General features: G+C 55.8%; 2 protein-coding genes across 2 annotated transcripts; both read right to left on the bottom strand.

Annotated features, from left to right (window-relative positions):
* Positions 1 to 2,658: 2,658 nt before the first annotated feature.
* On the bottom strand, positions 2,659 to 4,534 carry Myl7 (myosin light chain 7). The gene is made up of 7 exons (XM_004630384.2): positions 4,485 to 4,534; positions 4,179 to 4,289; positions 3,995 to 4,070; positions 3,707 to 3,811; positions 3,298 to 3,376; positions 3,129 to 3,177; positions 2,659 to 2,794 (listed from the first exon to the last, which is right to left on the bottom strand). The coding sequence occupies exons 1-7, from the start codon at positions 4,485 to 4,487 to the stop codon at positions 2,693 to 2,695; spliced, it is 525 nt and encodes a 174-aa protein (XP_004630441.2). The 5' UTR covers positions 4,488 to 4,534; the 3' UTR covers positions 2,659 to 2,692.
* A 2,033-nt stretch (positions 4,535 to 6,567) lies between these two features.
* Positions 6,568 to 16,646, bottom strand: Gck (glucokinase). The gene is made up of 10 exons (XM_004630543.3): positions 16,461 to 16,646; positions 13,995 to 14,157; positions 13,438 to 13,592; positions 12,322 to 12,441; positions 11,447 to 11,542; positions 11,042 to 11,141; positions 9,041 to 9,224; positions 8,052 to 8,207; positions 7,545 to 7,778; positions 6,568 to 7,453 (listed from the first exon to the last, which is right to left on the bottom strand). The coding sequence occupies exons 1-10, from the start codon at positions 16,500 to 16,502 to the stop codon at positions 7,309 to 7,311; spliced, it is 1,395 nt and encodes a 464-aa protein (XP_004630600.2). The 5' UTR covers positions 16,503 to 16,646; the 3' UTR covers positions 6,568 to 7,308.
* Between the last annotated feature and the right edge of the window lie 4,577 nt (positions 16,647 to 21,223).

Genomic DNA, 21,223 nt, shown 5'->3' with positions numbered 1-21,223 from the left:
CTTCGTGGCAGCACCCTGCTTCCCACGAAGACCTAAATCCTAAGTGATTTTTTTTGTATCAGGAACTGAACTCAGGACCTCACTCTTGCCAGGCCGGCACTGCGCCATTGAGCTGTCTCCCTGGCCCATGAAGGTCTAAGTCTGTCACCCACTTCCTAGTGAACTCTCCCCAGACCCCTGCGCCAAAGCCTGCGTGTCTCGATGGAACTCTATCATCAAGGGCACAAATGGACTGAGGAGGTTCACGAGGGCTGATCTTCTCGTGTCAGAATCCGGCTCCCTAGTCGCAAGCTTGCAGCAGGGACCTGCAGGCCTGGTGTTGGGCCACCACCCCAGTGTGCCCCCTCCTCTCCAGGAGATCCCCAACAGTCCACTTCAGGATCTACCGCCAACATCCTCAGCTGGAAACCAAGCATGCCTTCCTGGCCTCTCCCCGTGAGCGCCGGATCCCTGCTCCCTCCCTGCTGCAGATGGCCTCATGCGGGCTGTGGAGGCGAAAGGAGCCCAGTTCCTCTGGGGAGCCCATAAGTTTGAATCTGGGCGCTGACTCCGGGTTCCCGCAAACCACACCGACAGACCTGCCTAACCGCCTCACCCCGCACTGTCCAAGAGAGACAAGAGCCGGAAAGACAAGCTGCACTGAGAGTAAAAAGACACAGTGAAATTAGTTGTGGCCCATTTTTAACCTAGAAGAGCCAAAATGTTGTCACTTCAACGACTACTGACTGTAAGTGATGAATAGATACCTTGCGCTCTTTTCGTTCCTAAGCCTTCAGGGTATGGCGTATATTTTACCCTGGACCACAGTGTAGTCACACCCACCACAGCGTGTGGTGCCCGCAGGACGGGGGTACTCTCAATCCCTGTGCCTTACACACTCACACCCCACACAAGCACCACACCACACATATAACACACATGCCATATACCACACACGCCTGCACATACCACACACAGTATACATACCATGCACTGCACATACCTACACCCACCACTATTGTAACATTGCACCATACCACATACCACACCACCCACCACCCGCACACAACACATACCACATACAGCACACATGCCACGTACTACACACACACCTTCATACACCACTATTAAAACACCACACACATCAAACACAACACACACATACCACACACACATCACACACTTATGTATCATCCACAAACATACTTAAAACACCACACACACCATACAATATATACATACCATGTCATAATGTACACATACACCACACCACACCCTACACACACACCACATATAATATACCATATGCAACATATATCATACCTCATATACCATAGCACCCCCCACATAGCAATCACACCAGACACTAGACACCATACACACAACAAAAATACTGCATTATACACATACCAATACCTAGCTATACCCAAATGCATACACAAACACACACACACACACACACACACACACACACAAATGCAAACAAAAATATGCCCTGCCCTTCCTGTACTCCAAACTAACAAGCTGAATTGGTGCAGAGAGGGCTAATGAACACGTCACTGTACCAGCAGTGCAAAAGGGAATTTTTTTTCAAAAGAAAAGTCATGACTCAGACACAGAATGAAGCGAACACCTGCGTAAGGTTGTATTGGCAGGACGAAGCCTCCGGACGACATGCAGCGGGGTCTGCAGTGCAGACAGCAGGGATGCGCAGCTGGATCCTGCTAGTGCGTATGACGGCGGAGTTGTGGAATTGCTCAAAAGTAACGAGCAATGAAGAAGCCACATCTGATGATAACCAGCCACCGGCCTCTCACACCCTCCCTGGAGAGGCTGCTTCAACGTAGGAAGGGGGCTTGTTGAACAGGCAGCCCCGTGACAGCGGCGTCAGGACAGCTCTGGGGTCTGCATGCCCTGTCCTTTCCTGGTCCTTGGTTACTTAGGAGCATAGAAACTGCTGTGAGTACTTTAAGGCTCAAGTCTCTCCTTAGTCATTAACGTGCCAAGTCCCAGCTAGAGATCCACACTGAACAGCTCTTGAGGCGAAAGGCCTCTCCTCCTGGGGACTCAGGAAGGGACCGGGCACCCCAACCTTTTCTTGCACCCTCCCTGTCACCTCCCCAGCTGAAGGAGTGCAGCCTGGCAAGGGGGTACAGAGGGGGCACAGAGAGCTGCTCCTTGGCTTGGTGTGGCCCGACTGTCACTGCCTCTCTGTCTGCCCCCCAGGTGCTGTACAGTCCCCTGTGGCTCCTGGGGTACCCTGATGGGGGTCGCTTTTCCCTCTCGCCCCTGGTTTCTACAGATAAGGTGGGGTTAGGGACATTCCCAATTCAGGTGCCTGCCATTCTTAGGCTGGAGGACCCTCTTAAGTGGCACCTTGCATTTCTAGCTCCTCCTTTGAATGCCACCATGTGCAGCCTGGAGCCACCATACTGTGCATAGCTGGCACGTGGGGTGGGTGCAAAGCCCAGCTTTCTCTCCCCAAGAGCTCAGTTCTCTGGGCCTCAGTATCCTCATCTGTAAATGGGGCATGATCATGCTCTTATTTGCTGGGCAGCGTGGGGTGAGTCCTGGGGAGGTGATGTGCGGTGCTCTCTCCGGTAGGTAGGCCTGTGCGGGCCTTTCCCCTGTCCTCCCCACCCCCCCGCTGTCACAGACAAGCCAACGCAGTGGTTCTTGGTGGGGACGGAGTTTATTGAGGTGGCCGCCAAGCCTACTCCTCCTTTTCATCACCGTGGGTGATGATGTAGCACAGGGACTTGTAGTCGATGTTGCCAGCCAGGTCCACGGGTGTCAGGGCGAACAGCTGCTCCACCTGGGAGGCCCCACAGTGGAGATGTGGCCTTGGGTCCCCCAGGGCTGTGCTCTGAGCCTCAGCCTCTTCCACCCCAAAGCCAAAGCTGGGGACCAATGTTACCCTGTTGGCTGGTGCTGGGCAGACTGGGCAGTAGGTCCGCATGGACAGCAGAGACGAGAGATACCCCTTCCCCTTAGGATCCCTCATCCGACCCAAGCCCTGGGTTGCACACAGCCTGCTCCCTCTGACCCTCACCCCAAAGCCATGGGATAGCATGTCTCCCCAGTGAGGCCTCCCTGTTGCCTTGCTAGAAGACCGCAGGGACAGGTGTTGATGATCCTGAAGGCCTTACCTCAGCAGGAGAAAACTTGTCTGCCTGAGTCAGGAGAAGCTGCTTGAACCTGAAAGTGGAGAGGCAGGGTGGCCTGGGCCCAGGGAGAGGCTGGCCCCACAGGTGGCTGCTCCACCCTCTGTCCTCGAAGTGGCCCTGACACAGAGGGGAGCAGCGGGTTTGTACTTACTCATCCTTGTTCACCACCCCCTGGCCACTGGAGTCAAACATGCGGAAGGCACTCAGGATGGCTTCTTCTGGGTCAGTCCCTGGAAGGCCGAGGCAGGCAGGTGGGTGAACACTTGTCCTAGCCCCCAGGCCCACCCAGGAGGACCAGGGGCACAGCGAGCTCCCTGTGACCCAGAAGTGGTGGTGGTAGGGGGCTAGGAATAGCCGTCTTCTGAGGAGGTGGGCCTGACTAGGAGCCTGGGACCCCAAAGGGAACAGCACTGGGTGGCCAGGGGTGGCTACAGGTGGTGTGGGTGGGCTGTGGCCAGGCAGAGTGCAGACAAGGCCCAGGTGGGCTGGTAGGGTACAGGTGGGCTTCCGCTGAGATTCACGGGGTTCAGGCCTCTGTCTGCCAAGGGGCCCCAGCTCACCATTGAGCTTCTCCCCGAAGAGTGTGAGAAAGACGGTGAAGTTGATGGGGCCCTTCCCCTCCTGCAGCATGGCATCCAGCTCCTCATCTGGGACGCTCACCTTCCCTGTGGGAGTGGGGCGGGGAGGAGCACAGGGACCCTGGCGTCCCAGAGCAGAGTGGAGCTGCCCTCCCTACCTCCCTGCTATGGGGGCCTGGGCAGGAAGAGGGAGGATGAAGGGGGAGGAGGGGAGGTTCCCTCTGTGGTTTCCTGGGCAGGGCAGGGTGGGCTGCGCGAGGTGGGGCTCACCCAGCTGAGAGTAGGTCTCCTTCAGGTCCGCCTTGCAGATGATACCATCCCGGTTCTGATCGATGCAGCTGAAGGCCTGTGAGGAGAAGGCTTCTGGAGGGAGTTGGAGGACCAGGGCTAGGAAGCCTGAACCACAGAGGAGGGGACCCCAGAAGGGTGGGAGTTATTGGGGGGATGGACTCACTTCCTTGAACTCCTGGATCTGGGCTTGTTCAAACATGGAGAAGACATTGGAGGAGCCTCGCTGGGCCTGCTTGGTGGCAGCCTTGCCCCGTGTCCCAGCCTTCCTGCTAGCCTGCAATACCCACAGAGGCAGGTTCCTTCCACAGTTCCCCTGAATCTCCTCTCCCCACCCCAAACTTCCAGCACGGCCCAAGGGAGGGCCCTCTCTCCCTCCCTGGGGACACTTCCCTGGGCCCAGCACAGCCACAAAAGGCCCTGGCTCTGTCACACCTGGCCCCAGCACTAGTGCCTAGACACCAGCACTCACCATCCTCTTCCCAGTCACCCAGCTGCACCCTCTTGTCACCAGACCCCCTTTATGTCACTGCCTTATCACCTGGAGGTCCAAATAAGGAAAAGAGTGGAGGACAGGCCCAAACTTGGCAGCCCCTGCCTGAGTCCAGGGAGGACGAGGGCCCCAAGCAGATTCCAACCACATTCCTGGGGACCTTCCTGCCCACGACATGTAATATCCCAGGCTCCAAGCATCTCATGTGTCCAGGCTCCATGTCTCCCCACGACACAGTGGCTCTGAGTGCTTGCCAGGCCCTGTTACCCCATCCAGCTGTCCTTCCTACAGGTCTGGTTCAGAGCCTGACCAGTCCAGTCCCCACCCTCTGGGCTGAGGAGAGAGATGGGTTTGGGCCTGAGAGCCCAGGATTCTTAGAGCTCTTGTTGAAGACCAAGGGACAGAAGGCAGTAGTTCTGAGCTGGCAGTTACTCCATAGAATCCTCGCTCACTTTGGAACAATTCTGGGGGTAAAAGGTGCACTGGCTCCCATGTCCACCTCTACCTTTGCTGCTGCAGGATCCTCCAAGGAGACAACCCTTCCCCCTGGGCTTGGAGTCTTGCTGTCCCAAGAGCCTATCTCAACTCCACCTTCTTTGGAAACCTCTTTGGGAGGTTTGGGCATGTTGCCAGTTTTGTTGGTGATGGCTGATGGCTTTGTAGCCTCCTCCTGGGCACCCAGCCTGGTCAGCACCAGTACTTGAAGGGCCTGGCACAAACCAGGTCTATGTGGTGCTGTTCTGCAGGAAGCTTTGGGGGCAGAAACCTCTCTCAGGTGGTGCTAAACTGGGGACAAGGGCCAGGGTGCCCTCCGCTGTCCAGATCAGCAGAAAGGGGGCCTGCCCATTAGCTCAGTTGTTTAAGTGCCTGCTTAAGCAAAGCAGTCAGGCTCAGAAATTTGTGGTTCAATCCCCAGATCATTATGCCTTACCAGACCTGCTCGAAGAGCATACTGAGCCACCCCCCCCCCCAAATAAATCTTTCTGAACTTTTGGGCCAGGGAGATAGCTCAGCCATATAAGTGCCTGGTACCACAAAAACAAACAAACAAAAAACAGATCATCAGAGATAAGGTTAAAGCTAGCAGCTCAGAAAGGTGGGGTTGTTGGACATCTCACTCCACCCCTCTGCGAGGCCCAGAGGCAGGCTGGAAGGGAACAAGGCCCCTTTTCTGTATTTTATAAGGCATCCTTTACTGTCTGAAAATGACATTTATTCACTTCAATTCAGACTATAGTCTACCGTAAAAAGTCAACGAAATGTCTCAGCTGCAATGTGAAGTTGGAAGCCATGAATATTAAACTCCATTCCAAGAATACATGAAGGCTCTAACGTGAACTCACGCATCCCCAAAAATGGAGTAACCACATGCTTGCATCACTTTACAACAAAGAATTTAAGCTCAGGAGCACTCAGGAGGAGGAACAGAAGTAATTTCACACTTGAAATACCAGGACATGAGAAGATTTCAGGAGGACGTGATTTTGAAAAAAACCACAACTTTGGCTTAAATTCTGAATGAAACACAGTTTCTGACTTGCTGGGTGGTTTCCTGCATGGAGAAGTGAGCATGCACTGAAGTCACACAAGGTGTGTTTTCGTGTCGTTGTGTTTACACTGCGTAGAGATGGCATTAGGCCCTTCTTGGCATTTCATCTGCAGCAGCCTCTGAAAGGACCTTAGAAATAGCATATCTTGTAACCCGGGCCCAATGTCACTGTCTGCATGGCTCTGCAGGGACAGGATCTCACTGAGACCAACCTGCTGCAGGACTAGCCTGTACCCAACTCCAAGAGCCCTGCCAGGCACTCCCACCCCACCCCCACATTCCTTGGGCAGGCAGGGTCACAGCCCTCCTTAGTTCAGTGCCCCAGCTTCCCCTTTCCCATTGCCGTAGCCTGGCCTGTCATACTCCCGGTTCCCCTGGGCACAGCTGGCTGGAAGGGACAGCAAATTTCAAGATACACTCAGGTCTGCAGAAGCTGAGTGTGTGACACCACCTCTTTAGCAACTGCACCCTGGCTCTTATGAACAGAGGTCAAAGAAGGCACAAGCCACAATGAAGCCTTTTACAATTTTTAATTAAAAACTCCATAGTCCCAATCTGGGCACAGAGAGGGTCACATGGCACATAGATGTCCTGATGAGGACAAGACGGGCCCGGGGAAGCCTTCTGAGGTGTAGAGTGCTGTTGGAGGCGTCCTCCTGGGTCACTATGAGAGCCAAGGATGCCATCCTGCCTGTGGGCACAGGTGGAGACCCCCGATGGTGCAGGGACCCCATTGTGGGTCCACAGCAACTCCTGTGAGGAGCCATGGTAGAACCACAAGCCACTAAGGGTGGGACTGTGTGAAGGAAAAGGCCCTGTGGGACCCTTGCAGCCTAGGAAGCACTTCCATGCTGCAGGACCCTTTCCAGTGGGTCCCAGGCCCCCAGAGCCACAGGCAGGAAAACACCAACCCAGGTGACAGTAGCCCACCCTCTCCTTGGGCTCTGGTCTGGTCTGGCCAAGCTTTGGGAGATGCCTGGAGGTCCGGCTATAGCCGATCCACAGGACCCCTTCCCAGGCCTGGCCTGAAGTACACGTCCTTCCTGGGGCTGGCCCACGCCAGGCAGGCAGCCCCCAGAGTAGGCAGCGCAGAACTGCAAAGTCCTGAGTGATCCATTCCTTCTGGGCACTCGATTCCAGCAAGGAAGCCAAGGGGTGTCAGAGTCTCTGTGCCTGCTTCTCCTGGCGGGCCCTCCAGGGGTCTCTCCAGTCCTCAGAGCAGCGGTGGCCCTGCGGCTGCGCCCTCGCGGGCCCTTACTGGCCCAGCATGCAGGCCTTCTTGCAGGCCACTGCGGACACCAGCGCTGCGCCGCGGCCGCTGCCCTCCTCGGACTCGATGAAAGTGATCTCGCAGCGGGGCGCCAGTCGGCGCACGCTGGCGTGGAACCTCTCCTTGAAGCTGGACGGAGGAATAGGATTAGGGTTTGGGAAAGAGTCCCCAAGCAGCCTGTCTGCCCACCCGTCCGCCCGTCTGTCCATCGGGGGCTCACCTGGGGTGCAACTTGTACACCGAGCCGTCCACGCCCACTGTGATGCGCATCACGTCCTGGCTGCGGCTCTCGCGCATGCGGTTAATGACGCCTGCCAGCCCCGCGGAGCACATGTGCGCAGCGCGCGTGGACACGCTCTCGCAGGCGCGGCGCACGATGTCGCAGTCGGTGGTGGAGGGCCGCAGCCCCAGGGTGCTCAGGATGTTGTGGATCTGCTTGCGGTCACCCGGGTCGCTGCAGGGCGAGGCGGGGAGGTGTCGCTCAGGCTCAGTAGCTCACCATGGCACCCCCATCCCTCAGCCTGAATCTCTGCTCTAGCGACACGGCCGTGGCTCACAGCAGCAGCGGACCGAGCGAGTAGGGAGCCTGCGGGGCTCGGGCGCGCTTCCGGCTCGCTCCCCGAGGGCTTCAGCCTCCCCTGGGATCCTGCCCCAAGTTCTTCCGCGCTGGTAGCCCTTCAGGTCCCCGCCCCGCCCAAGCCCTGTCCAAGCCCCGCCCCGTGCCCACCTCTCCACCTGCGACACGAAGCGCGTCTCGAAGGCGCCGCGCGTGCGCAGCTGCTCCGAGGCCTCACCGTGGAACAGCAGGTTTTCGTCCACCAGCTTGAGCAAAACGAGCCTCACCAGCTCACCCATGTACTTCCCGCCGATGAGCTTTTCGTACCTGCAGGTGGCGCGTCGGTTATATGGGCCCAACGCTTCGGCGCGGTTCCCAGGCTGCCCCGTGGGGCGCTGTGACACCTCTGCCCACCCCACCCGGAATGCCCAGATTTCTGGGTTTCCCGCTGTCTTATACTTTGCGGAAACTTCAGCGTGAGGAATCTCGAGTGCAGCCCCTTGAGGGCGCTGGGCGGCGCTGCTGCTGGGCCCATACACGGAGGGATGGGGTTGGGGCTCTGCGAAGGCTGCAGTTGTCTCATCGGCCAAGCAGGTGGGGAAACTGAGGTCCAGAGGAGTACTGCTCAGCCTGAGGCACACCCCATGGTGTGGTGTGGCACGTTCTTACTCTGTAAACCCGCGTGTTTTTTTTTTTTTTTTTTTTTTGTGGCCCTGTGTATTTTCTTCTTGAAATACATTTAATCCTCCTGGCCTAATAAGTTCCCGAGATGAGGCTCAGAAAGTTCTTAGCAGGCTCCAGGAACCTCGCAAGTGGCTAGCAAGTGACAGCTGCGGTTAAGGACAAGCTCAGCGTGGGTTTCCCAGATGAACTCTGCCACCTGCAGCATTGCACAAAATATCCTCATTCTGGAATGGGACGAGCCTATGCTTTGAGGAACTCTGGGTGTCACCTGGTCAGCCCTACTCTGTGCCCTGGATCACCCGTGAGAAGGGGAGAGGTGCGGTCCGATGTAATCACAACCACCCCTGCACATCCTACTGTTGCATTCAACCATGGCAGGCCAGGAGCCGGCCGAGGGAAGGAGGATCTGGATGTTTAGAGATGGTTAACTGCTGCTGCCCTCAGGGAGCAGCCGAGCGGGGTGGGGGCGTCCTTACAGCTGCTGACCGGGGTTCACGGAGCTCTCATCCACCATGCGGTCATACTCCAGCAGGAACTCATCCAGCTCGCCAGAGTCCCCAAAGGCGCCCCACTCGGTGTTGACGCACATGCGGCCCTCATCCCCTTCCACCAGCTCCACATTCTGCATCTCTTCCATGTAGCAGGCGTTGCAGCCTGTGCCTGTGGGGACAGTGCGCATCAGGCCTCAGAGCTGCAGGGCTGGCCCAGTGACCCAGGAAGAACCTGCCAGTGTCCTTCAGAGAAAAGGACGGGAACACCGTCCACGCTGTTAGGTTTAGATCTAAAATGGCCCCAAAGACTCAGCGTTTGGAAGGTGATTGGGTTACCAGGATGCTGTTGCTGACTTGCTGTTAGAAAATGGAATTGGTGAGGATGGGAAGCTACTGGGGGCGTGGCTGCTTCCCTCCTCGGCCCCTCCCTTGGCAGGAGCAGCCTTCCTCTGCCCAGACCCTCCATCATGTAAGGACTGAAACTTCTAAAACGTCCTCAAAGTTGTGGGTGTCGGGTTATTGGAAAGTGAGGAGGATACCCCCTCACTTCTAGGGTGGCTGAGATTCGAGGCTGCGGCAGTGCACTTTGCCAGCCAGCAATGGATGTGAGATATTCTGCTCTTGTGTCCTGGTACCCTGAATGCACGTCACTAAGCCACTCAGCCCTGGGCCCTGTTTGATGTGAGCCTTGGAACAGCTCAGAGGCCATTACAGGCAGCATTTACTTCAGTTTGTCACTTGCAGTGCCAGTGCAAGGTGAACATGTGGCATCCTTTAGCCGTAAGTTACAGAGAGTTTTTTTTTTTTTTTCTTTCCCCCGGAACCGGGGATTGAACTCAGGCCCTTGTGCTTGCTAGGGAAGCGCTTATTCCACTGAGCCATCTTCCCAGCCCTACAGAGAGTTTTGATAGCAGTGCCATAGATGCCGTAGCATTACACCCGGTGCAGCTGCATGGGCCACACGGCTCTGGAGCTCTGAGTGACAACACTGCTATGCAGGGTGCCTGCCCTTCTAGGTTTTTTTTTTTTTTTTTTGGTAAAACCCAGAAATTTGGACTTTGATGTGAAGTCCCCAGGTTCTAGGCTTTACTACAAACAAGATTTTAAACACCAGGTGTTTGTGGGCACCAAAGGGTACCATTGGGAAAGAAGGGTGTTCTTGGGCCTGAGCAGCGCAGCCTGGTGGGGTGAGAACTCAGGCTGAGGCGCGTTGGCCTCTGCAGGAGGGGCACAGCCTGGGACAGCAGGGTTCATGCGTAGGTGTTGGACTGAAGGACAACTTTCCATCCTGACGGTGAGGATGGAAGCAGAAGGGGGAAATGGGCAGAGAGGTAAAGCAAGGCCAGGCTGGTGCTGGAGAGAGACGCTCACGTTAGTCTGCAGTGTTGTTGCTGCTGTGTGCCCAGGTGCAATGTATGTTCTGTATAAAACATAGAAACAATGTGGGGGGGCATAACTATAGCTGGGCGCCTGCTCGAATACATGAGCTTGCAGAACTGGTTCAGAAGGGCTCATAGGAGGAAATCCTGAGTAGCCAGGGCTCAGGAGCCCAGGGGCATGGCAGGTGACAGACAGGGTATGGGGGCTGTGGCTCCTGTTGGTGCCTGTTCCCCTGGGCGGGGGTGGCCTCTGGGAGTGGGAATATGGGTTTGGGGTGGGGCCAGGCAGCCATGGAAAGACTTTCTTGGAAAGGGTGATGCCACTTTTGTGATGCTCTTCCACTTGGACAAATCTGCCCAGTGTGGCTAATTAACGGGATAAAGCAGTTTAATTGCATCTGGTGTGTGTTTGCAGCTGGGGCCCCTGTGATATCATGGCGCTGTGAGTGTTGAATTTTCCTACAGCACACAGTGCCTGCACCACCACATCCCCTGGCCACTGGCCCTGGCACCAGGCCCTGCGCCGCCTGCACTGAGTGTTACTGCATTGTCCCTCACGCTGCCCCCTTAAGCCCTCTGCAGCCTGGGAGGGGCAAGGAGCCCTTACCCACGATCATGCCGACCTCACATTGGCGGTCTTCATAGTAGCAGGAGATCATTGTGGCAACTGTGTCGTTCACCATGGCCACCACATCCATCTCAAAGTCCTGCCAACGAGCATGAAATAAGCCAGCCATAGAGGTGCTTAATCCCAATGCGCTGGGAGCTGGTGCAGGAGGACTGCAAGTTGGAGGCCAGACTGGGCAGCCTTCCTTGGCTCAAAAAATAGAAAAAGGCCAAGGGTGTTGCTCAGGGCAAAGGCTCTGGACTCATCTCCCAGGAGTGTAAAGAAGAGAGAAGAGGAGAAGGAAGAAGAGGAGGAAGTGGTGCTGAGGAGCAGAAACTGAGATGATGGGGAGGGGGGAAGGATGGTGGCAGGTCCACCCCTCTAAGCAGGTGAAGGTGTCCTCACCCCTCTCCTCTTGATGGCATCTCGAAGAAGCCCCACGATGTTGTTCCCTTCTGCTCCTGAGGCTTTGAAGCCCTTGGTCCAGTTGAGAAGGATGCCCTGTGGGGTGAGGCAGTTCATGCCACTGGCTCTGGGCAGGAAGCTGGCCCTAAACCAGCTCCTTCTGGCCAGAGGGACGTGTGCCCCCATGGGACAGTTGAGGAAGCAGGCTGTTGGCATCCACACTGCTCTGAGAGTTGCCGGGGTGGTTCTTCATGAAGAGCTCATCTTTCCCCAGGGCTGGGGCCCAGCCAATTTAAGAATATGATTGTGAGAGTGTGTGTGTGTGTGTGTGTGTGTGTGTGTGTGTTACCGGATGTTGAGCCCAGGCCTCAAACATGGAAGGCAATTGGCCTACTGCTCAGCTGCAGTTCCAGCCCTAGAATGTCCAGACAATAAATCTCCAAGATGTTACCCTAGAAGAGCAAGGCAGGTCCCCAGAGGAGCAGTGCTGTCTGATAAGATCAGGGTTCCTCCCGTGAAGCCCCCTGCTGCCCGCCCTCTGCAGGGTCAGGGACTTGAGAAACTGCGAGATGTTGCTCTGACTGCTTTCACCCTGAGCCGTGGCCTGGCTTGGTTTCTGCCCACCCTAGAGGCCTCACGTTTGCATCTGTATACCAGCTCTGTGCACGCGCACATTGTGTGCATCCGTGCATGTGCGTGCGCACAAGGGCAGTGGCCCGCGTCTGCTACGCTCTCTGCTGTGGACAGTAACGATCAGCGAACTGTGCCCATTTTCCAAGGCCTCTCAGGCTGTGGTGACAGGGCAGCCATGCGGCCCACAGCTTCTCCTCCTGTGTGCCGCCCTCCGTTCCCCGCCCTGCCCTCCACCTGGCCACCTTGTCGATGTCCTCGTGCCTCACGGGGAAGGAGAAAGTGAAGCCCAGGGGCAGCTTCTTGTGCTTCATCTGGTGCTTGTCCAGGAAGTCAGAGATGCACTCAGAGATGTAGTCAAAGAGCTGGAAGACACATTGAGGCGACCACTGGGCATAGCGGGTCCAGCCTGCAGCCCTCTGGCCGGCATCACAGTGCTCCCTGGGGTGCTCAGCTTGCCTGCTGCGGTGAGTCACTGTACCTCCCCAATGGCAGCCCTGGTCCCCAGCCCAGATGTGACATCAGCCCAGTCCCCACTAGATCCCATCAAGCCAGGCTGGCTGCTCTGCGAGATGGGCATATTCCTGGCCATAGCTAGGAGCCGTCTCCTTCGCTACTTCCAGATGTCCTGGTTACCCCAACCCCTAGCTGCCTCTGACGGGCCTGTCCTCAGAGCTGGTGGTTCTTCAAATGAACCAAGGGCCCTTCTGGGCACCAGGGCCCAGGGAGATGCTCATGCCATGCATGCTGCCCATTTCTGCCAACAGACAGCAAGTTGTAGGTAGGTGAGGGCGGGGCAGTGTATGTGTGGGGTTTCTGCCCGGAACCCAGCCCCTTGGGACTGCTCAAGTTTTTTGAGGCAGGATCTTGGTATGAAGCTCAGCCTGGCTTTGTACTCACTATGTAGTTTGGGCTGGCCCCAACTCATGGTGGTCCTCTTGCCTCAGCCTCCTGAGTGCTAGAGTTACAGGTGTACACTACCACATCCTGCTGATTTTTTTTTTTTTTTTTTTGTACTGGGGATTGAACTCAGGACCTTGTGCTTGCCAGGCAAGCATTTATTCTACTGAGCTATGTCCCCGGCCCACCCTGATGAATTTATAGATGTTGACTTTTCCTCTGGAAAAATAGAATCACTCGTTGGGCCAGGGGGAGGTCTTTGTCACTGTAGCCTCTCCAGGCCAATGAATCTCTCCCACAATGCAATGACCATGGGACTTGGCCTGGTTGACCAGGCCTAGAGTCTGTCTGCTCAGGCCTCTGAGCCATCTACGGCGCAGTGCATGGGTAGGTGGGTGGGTGGCTGGGCCCTGGGCTCTGGGTGCCCTCACCCCTGCCTGCCAGGCCTCTGAGTTGCTCACCATCTCTGCGGTGCCCGTCATGGCGTCCTCAGGGATGGAGTACATCTGGTGTTTGGTCTTCACGCTCCACTGTCCCTCCTCTCCCTCCCCCACCTTCACCAGCATCACCCTGAAGTTGGTGCCCCCCAGGTCCAGGGACAGGAAATCTCCAACTTCTGCAGACAAAGAGAGACACGCTGGCACTGTCTGGCAGGATTGGGCAGGGAAGGACCCAGGCAGCTTGCCTGGGAACAGATCTAAGAGGTCAGGTACAGGGCAGGGTGGCAGGTATGGGGTCACCAGCCCAGACCCTGGGGCCAAGTGGGAGGTCTCGAAGCACACTGGAGAAATGTCCATGGGAACCCCCAGTGTTAGACCGCAGGAGTCACTGAGGGTCTGAGCCTGCACTCAAGATGGGACTGAGGCCCCAGGGAGCATGGAGAGAGGTCCCTCTGTAAGATTCAAAAGCCAGGGCTAGGCCTGCAGAGCCAAGAGTGGGCGAGTTGGGGACATGGTCGCTTGCCCAGGGATCCTTTCTGAGGACAGCGGAGCCTTTGGCAGTGCCGTCCCTGCGGTACCTGAGCCTTCTGGGGTGGAACGCACGTAGGTGGGCAGCATCTTCACACTGGCCTCCTCATGGGTCTCCAGCCTCAGGCCACGGTCCATTTCCTTCTGCATCCGCCGCATCACCTTCTTCAGGTCCTCCTCCTGTAGCTGGAACTCTGCCAGGATCTGTTCTGCCTGCAGGGAGGGTGCACACAAATGAGCGTCTCCTGCTGTCCCCTGACCGTGGGTCCTGGGTGCTCCATCTTGCCACATGGCCCACCACAGTTGAAGGGGAAGCATTCCAGGATCAGCCCTGATGGTTACCCTGGGCATACTGGACAGGAGAGCGGCTTTTGTCCCTGGTGCTGTCCTTGTGGCCCAATGTCTGAGAGCACCTTTGGGTGGCCCTCAGATCAAGGCAAAGGGAGGAGGAGGGCACTACTTAGGCAACTGGAAAGACAAGGCTGGAGCCAGTCAGGAGGGTGGATAGTTGGCATCACTGGACAAAGACCTGGCTGCCCTTCCTCTAGGACTTCCTGGAACAAATGACAGCTAACACTGGTGTACACAAGGCAGCCGAGGCAAGGCTGGTCCACGTGAGCTGCTGTGCCTATCCCCTGCCCACTGGGGGTCTGCTGGGCAGGCACGGCATCTATGGTGTGGGAGCTGAACCCTGGACAGGGCTCTGCATTGGTATGAGGCCAGGGCCTGAGATTCGGCCAGCAGCACTTCAGTGGGTGCCTGACAAAGGCCCTGCCCTGGGGTTCCCAGTGAGCACAGCCATGCTTCTGTTCCCTTTGCCCAGCACTGCCTGTTCATGGAGAAGGGCCCCCCCCATACACTGGACAGTGGTAAGAAAAGCAGTCATAAAGATGCTTTCAAGCCAGACACAGGAGCCTTCCATTCTAGGAGGCTGAGGCAGGAAGATTTCAGGCTTGAACTCAGCCTGGGCAATTTAGCAACTTAATGAGACTGTCTTAAAGAAAAAAAAAATTTTTTTAAGGGCTGGAGATGTAGCTCAGTGGTAAGGCTCTGGGTTCAATCCCCACCACTGCAAGCAAAAACAAACAAAAAGCCCCAAAGATATTTGCCTTTTTTTTTTGAGCAAAACAGAAAAAGTCAAAACACTGGCAAAGGCCATGAAGACCCACTCTGTCGGAGCTTGCTCTCTCGTCTTACACACGAGCTCTGCGGGCGGAGATGCTCCGGGTTACAGCTAGGAGGTGGCAGCACGCCCTTTGCTACCTCTTCAGTGTTTTAGAGCCTGGATTTTGTTCAGGTGGCAGGGTGCCACATCAAGCCATGAGTGGACTTGGCAAAGCGCAGCAGTTCTATCTTTTCTGGCAATTGGACATACGACCCAGTTGTGGTCAATGGCAAGTGAGAGAAGACTGACTTTAGCAGGAGGGAGAATTACAAGGCTCCCTTAAATTTGTGAGTAGGGGGAGATGGCTCAGTAGAATAAGCACTTCCTTGGCAAACGCAAGGACCTGAGTTCAATCCCTGGTTCCGCAAAAAAAAAAAAAAAAAAAGTTGTGAGCAAGGCTGTAGGAGGGTGTGACGGTCGCCCCTGCAACAACCATCTTGAGACTATGAGGCGATTCGGCTGTCAGCTCCCTTGGCTGGCTATGAAGCAAATAGCCACTGAAGCCACAGGTAGTGAGAACACGGATTTCCTGCAACCCAAAGCATTCCTAATGGATCTAGATCCTTAGTTAACCATTTTTGCAAAGGGCCCCACACTTGTGCTTTTACCCAGGGCTCGGACAACAGGCTCATCCCTGCCCTGGCACACTGTTCTGCCACTGTTCTGCGGCTGGGGTCTTGGGAGGATAAGGCGACCGTGTGTGTGTGTGTGTGTGTGTGTGTGTGTGTGTGTGTGATCCTGGGGAATATCCTTCTGGAGATGCAGAGGTCAGCCCAAAATGTGGAAATTCCTTAGGGCCACAGGGCTCACTGGGCATCCTGGTTGGGCACCAGAGGAGAGGTGTGGGGAAGTCTGACAGGATGGGGGGGTGGGGCTGGCTTGGAGATCCCACCCCTAGAATGCGGTAAAAATGGTACCACAGAGGGCTGGATTAGATGGGGAGGCTAGCCAGTGATGGTCTCTGGCCAGCACTGGGAGACACCCCCACAGGACCCCAGAACACCTGTCTAAGGGGTCCAGAGCCTCCCCAGGGGAGCCTGGCCCTTTCACTCCCAGGTGCTGGTGTCACCGTGTGCGGTGCAGCTGTACACATGCTTCTGAGGAAGATCATTGCACTCTACCACCCCCAAAATGGCCACAGGAAGCCCAAAAGCTGACAGCACCAGGCAGAGTGACAGCTAGGCACTTTCAGCCCAGGAGCAAGGGCTCCCAGAGAGGGGCGGCAGCAGGCCCCTGAGGAGGGCCGTATCCAGGACCCCAGAGCGTGCACACCTGCAAGGGTTCCCTGCCTGCTCAGCACCCTTACCCCCAACCTGGCTCCTACAAACTGAGGGTGCTGGGTGACCCTTACCAGTGTCAGGGCTGCCTGGGCTCGGGTCCTGGCCTCGTCCATGGCCGTCTGTCTGAGGGGCCAACAGGGAGTTTTGGGCCGTGGAGCAGCTGCTGCCTGCTGAGGCTGGAGCAGCCTGCCACTGTCGCAGCTGAGGATACCTGGTGCAGGTGAGGCTGCCTGGCTGACAGGTGCCCAAGGCAGGCAGCCCAGGGATTCTGCACTAAAACAGTCAGCGGGCAGCTACTGAAATACTCTGCCCACTGTGGCGGGGCCAGGGGCAGGGCCAGAGGGCAGCGGAGGCTCACCGGGTCAGGGCTGCCAAGGGCCCTGGGGACAGGGCTGTAGGGCAGGCTGCCATGCCCGCAGAGCATGGGTTGGGATTGCTGCTGGGGCTGTGGCCGAGCCAGTGTGTCACCCTGCTCTCTTGGGCACTCAGCAGAAAGAGGTAACTAGGCTATCTGGAGGTGACAGGAAGGGGGATCCCTTGGACTCCCATTCACAGGAGGCCTGGTGTGCATTGTGAAGGATTTAGGGTACCACACAGTGCTCTAATGGAAGGGGTGACTCATGCTGAGAAGGCCAGGGTCATGCCAGAAGGGCATGGCTCCAACCAGGATGGGGGACCCAAATGAGCAGCAAAGGATCCAGGGCTCAGATGTCCAGGGAAGCCTCGACGACTCAAGGGTGTAAGTCCCCCAAGCCCAGTGACACAAAGCTTCCTGAAGCAGGTGCATGTCCCCAGCGTTACCCTGAGTGACCCCCAAATAGTAAAGTTAGCTAGTTATCTCCTAATACAAGTTTTAATCAGCACTTTTTAACTGTCGATCATAGATCTCACCTCAAAGTGCCTTAATCTGGAAAACAAAACAATCACCTAATAAAGTGAGACAGTCATTAGGTTTTGTGACTGCAAATTTCGGGCCCAGAGCTGCCTCACGGCGTACCTGTGGGGTGGAGATGCACCCTGATCTCTCCTCTCGTGCTTGCCTGGGAATGACCCCAAAGACCCTGCCCTGTCTGATAGTTTCCAAACCCTGCTAAAATTAGCCACAGTTGGCAGGCAACCAGGGTACAGAGGGTGCCTCGTAAGGATGCCGGGTTCATCCACCAATGGCCGTTGTGGTCACCCCCCGACTCGATCGATCCTCTTCCCCAAATCAGCAAAGACAGCCTCACCAGACCTCATGTGACAGGTCGCTGACACCCCTGCCCATTTGCTATAGGGGCAGAGCCTGACTTGGGAGCTGGCCAGGCCCTGGAGTATTGCCGCCCACCTGGGCTGCACCACGGCACAGTAAGGAGGGCCCAGCTCTTTGTGCTCTGTTCCTTGGGTGGCGGAGGTGCGGGACGTGGGCCAAGAACGTGTGTGTGTGTGTGTGTGTGTGTGTGTGTGCGCGAGTGCACGTGGGGGGGGGCATAGCCATTGGACCTAAAGCCTTTGCATTGAGCTATAAACCCAGCTTGTTATATTGTTTTAGTCTGAGACAGGGTCTACCAAAGTTGCACAGACTGGCCTCAAACGTGGGATCCTCCTGCTTCACACCGCACTGAGCAGCTGGGATTACAGGTGCATGCCACCATACGTGCCTCTGCTTAGAATTTCTAGAAAAAGCCCTAGAGTTATGTGATAACAGGCCAGGATGTGTTAGTAGACAGTGAGCTCCCTGTTGGGGTTGAGGGCAGCAGATCAGAACGGCCCTGTTCTGTGTCCCAATTGATTTCCCTGCCCTAGCTGTTCAAGGAGCCACCTCACAGGCCTGACCTGATTTTTATTTTCATTTATCCCAGTAATTCCATTTATCTCAGTATTACAGATTTAGTGATGGCTATTCAAGATGATTCCTTCTGGTATCAAAAAAATGGCACAGAGCCCACACATCCAAATGCTGTGTAGGGAATTATGCAACATGCAGCCATTGAAAATGGTAAAGCTGGGCACAGTGGTGCACATCTATAATCCCTGCACTTGGGAGGCTGAGGCAGGAGGATTGCTGTGAGTTCAAGGCCAGGCTGGGCTACATAGTGGGTTCAAGATCAGTCTAAACCACACCTGGCTTAAAGGGATTTACAGGAACCCAGGGGTCACCCCTGGGGATTCTCCACTAAGCCTGGCCTGTTTTGTCCTCTCCCATGATCACCACATCTCACCTGGGCAAATGAAAGGAGTGTGACTGGAGGCCCGGCCACGAAGGACAGGTGGCTCCTGTCTTTGTGTGCATCATAGGCGAGGCCAGCTACCACCCTGTGGGACACACAGACCCTTGGGAAGATCTAACCCAGAAGGAGGCCCCCACTGCCAGGCTGCACCCTGCTGGGCCTGAGAGAACCACCCGGAAATGGCTCCCAGTCTGTCACAGCTTCAGGTATTCAGCCCAGCCAGGCCCCGAGTTTCTGCCCTGCAGAGGCAGCAAGGATTTGTTGGTCACTGAGTCTTGAGGTGATGCATTCCATAGGTGATAATTACATGTGGAAAACAGAAGACACGGTATGATCCATGTTGCCACAGGTATGTGCGAATGCTATACGTAACATACATCTGGAAGAGCTAGGCGCAGTGGGGCGCTCCTGTAATCCCAGCTGCTCCAGAGGCTGAGGCAGGAGGGTCGCAAGTTCACGACCAGTCTGAGCAGCTAGATGAGACCCTGACTCACAGCACAATGAAAAGGGCTCGGATGTGCTCCAGGAAAGGCCATGCTCAACGCCCACACCGAAGAGAAGGACAAAGCTAGAAAGGTTACGTCTTATCTACTATTTTTGCTCAGAAGTTCTGGCTCTGAAGGACAGAGGCCCACAGCTAAGGGGGCCAAAATGCCAGACCTCCATCCTGTGCAAAGGCATGCAGGGCGAGGAAGGCCAGAGCCCACCATGCCAGCCTTCCTCCTGGCCTGGCCTCACTCTGCCCCCCAGCGTCTGGCACCGAGCGAGGGCCACTGATGCAACAAGGCCTGGAGGTCATGAGTGTTGCAAGTGTTTGTTCTCTGCAGGGCAGATTGGAGCCCAGCTGAGGGGCAGGCCAGGGCCTGTGAGGGGGAGAGTGGTGGGCTGCTGCAGGGATTCAGGGCCAGGAGGCCAGGGAAGCGGGCAACGGGGAGCTGGGATAGGCGACAGCAAAGTATGCTGCGTCAGATGTCACAGGTGGTCTGCGATAGCAGACCCTGACATGGGTTACACCAGGCCTGTGTGCTGTGAGGAGACTGAGGCCCCAGGGAGGGGAGGGTCTTCTAGGGTGCGCCAGCCAGAAGGCACTAGGCCAGGACCCACCGGGGCCGTCCTGATTCCAGGAGTGGAAGAGTTTAGCCTCCATGTCTGGATGTGGCGCTCTTCAGAGCCAAGTAGGAATGTGAGGTCCCCTGCAGGAGCCCAGAGGCCAACTCTGCCACTCACTGGCCCAGGAGCATCAAGAAAGTCTCCTTAAATTTCCACACTTTGGTTTTCTTGTCATCAAAAAGTTGTCAAAGCTCGCCTTCCTCAGAGGGCTACGGGGGGGAGGGGAGGTTGGAGATGCGTGGGAGGGCGGGGGGGGGGGGGGAGGGGTTGCAGGACAGTGCAGATAAGGCTCGACAGCCCCGGGTAGGTCAATACCTTGTGGCTACTCTGCCGCCACCAAGGGTCAGAACTGAGGACACCGGCAGACCCTCTCCCTGTGGCAGGTCTGATGCCAAACTCCCACCCTTCGCCTCTGCTCCTACTCTGAGCCAGTGAAGCTCCTGTCTGAAAAGGGAACAACCGGGGGGATATCTTTAGAAATGGAGGAGCAAGAAGTTCAAGGAGTTACGCCTCTGTCTACACAGCCATTCAGTTTTCTGTGCTGTCAGCATGTGGCTGGAGCAAGGTGGGCAGAGGGGATCTTGTCTTCCAGAAGTTCAGGTTGCGCCTCTCGGTTGATGTGCTGGGTGCCTGAGAGCCCATCGCACCGCTTTCCTTTGTTTCTGGCCCCCAGGGCTGCAGAGCTACCCTGGTGGAAAGCTAGCAGAAGACTTAGAGATGTACATGCTGGGGTTTCTGGTTTTTAAAAAACATATCTATATGTTGGTTCCACATGCCACGCGGACCCTGACCCAGGGTGCACTGAGCTGGCACCTGAGTCTGGGCGTGGTGGCGCACACCTGTAATCCCAGCACTGGGGAGGCTGAAAACAGGAGGATCACTACAAGTCTGAGCTGCGTAGTGAGACCCTGTACCAAATACATAGATGAAAAAAAAATATCTATACATTTAAGACGTCATATTTCTGGTCACAGGCTAACTGTAGAAACCACAGAACAGAAATACAAGTCATCACACATAGGAAAGAACACAGGCTTAGCAAAAATAGTCAAGAACAATCACAATACAAGTGGACCACTGCAGACTTCAACAAGCAAAATATGAGAGGGAGAATCCCGTTTCCAGGGTTACCATGCAGTACTACTCTGAATGACTAGCTCTCAAAATACTACAAACCACACAAAGATATAGAAAATACAGCCTAATCATAGGAAAAAAATAATTCAAAACTATTCTTAAGAACTATTCCTGCCTGTAATCCTAGTACTTGGGAGGCTGAGGTAAGAGGATCATTGTGAGTTTGAAACCATCCTGGGCTACAGAGTACATAGTGAGCTGAAGGCCAGCCCCAACTGCATAGTGAGACCCTGGCTTTTTCTTTCTTTCTTTTCTTTTTCTTTTTTTTTTTTAATTAATTAATTAATTTATTTATTTATTTTGTGTGTGTGGCCAGTTCAGCCCACCAGGGGGCGGCCCCCCGGGGCTGGCTGGCATGTGGTGCTGGGGATTGAACC

Source organism: Octodon degus, unplaced genomic scaffold (assembly GCF_000260255.1).
Source record: "Octodon degus isolate 3935 unplaced genomic scaffold, OctDeg1.0 scaffold00035, whole genome shotgun sequence".
Lineage (NCBI taxonomy): Eukaryota > Metazoa > Chordata > Mammalia > Rodentia > Octodontidae > Octodon > Octodon degus.
This window is presented reverse-complemented; position numbering and strand designations above follow the sequence as displayed.

Excerpts from the sequence above, each read along its gene's own strand:
- Myl7 (XM_004630384.2), bottom strand. Across the intron at positions 3,178-3,297 it reads GGGGTGGTGAACAAGGATGA|GTTCAAGCAGCTTCTCCTGA; the intron begins GTAAGTACAAAC and ends CTCCACTTTCAG. Across the intron at positions 2,795-3,128 it reads ACAAGTTTTCTCCTGCTGAG|GTGGAGCAGCTGTTCGCCCT; the intron begins GTAAGGCCTTCA and ends GGGGCCTCCCAG.
- Gck (XM_004630543.3), bottom strand. The coding sequence starts at position 16,502 with ATGGACGAGGCCAGGACCCGAGCCCAGGCAGCCCTGACACTG. Across the intron at positions 14,158-16,460 it reads CCCAGGCAGCCCTGACACTG|GCAGAACAGATCCTGGCAGA; the intron begins GTAAGGGTCACC and ends CCCTCCCTGCAG. Across the intron at positions 11,543-12,321 it reads GGCACGAGGACATCGACAAG|GGCATCCTTCTCAACTGGAC; the intron begins GTGGCCAGGTGG and ends CTCACCCCACAG.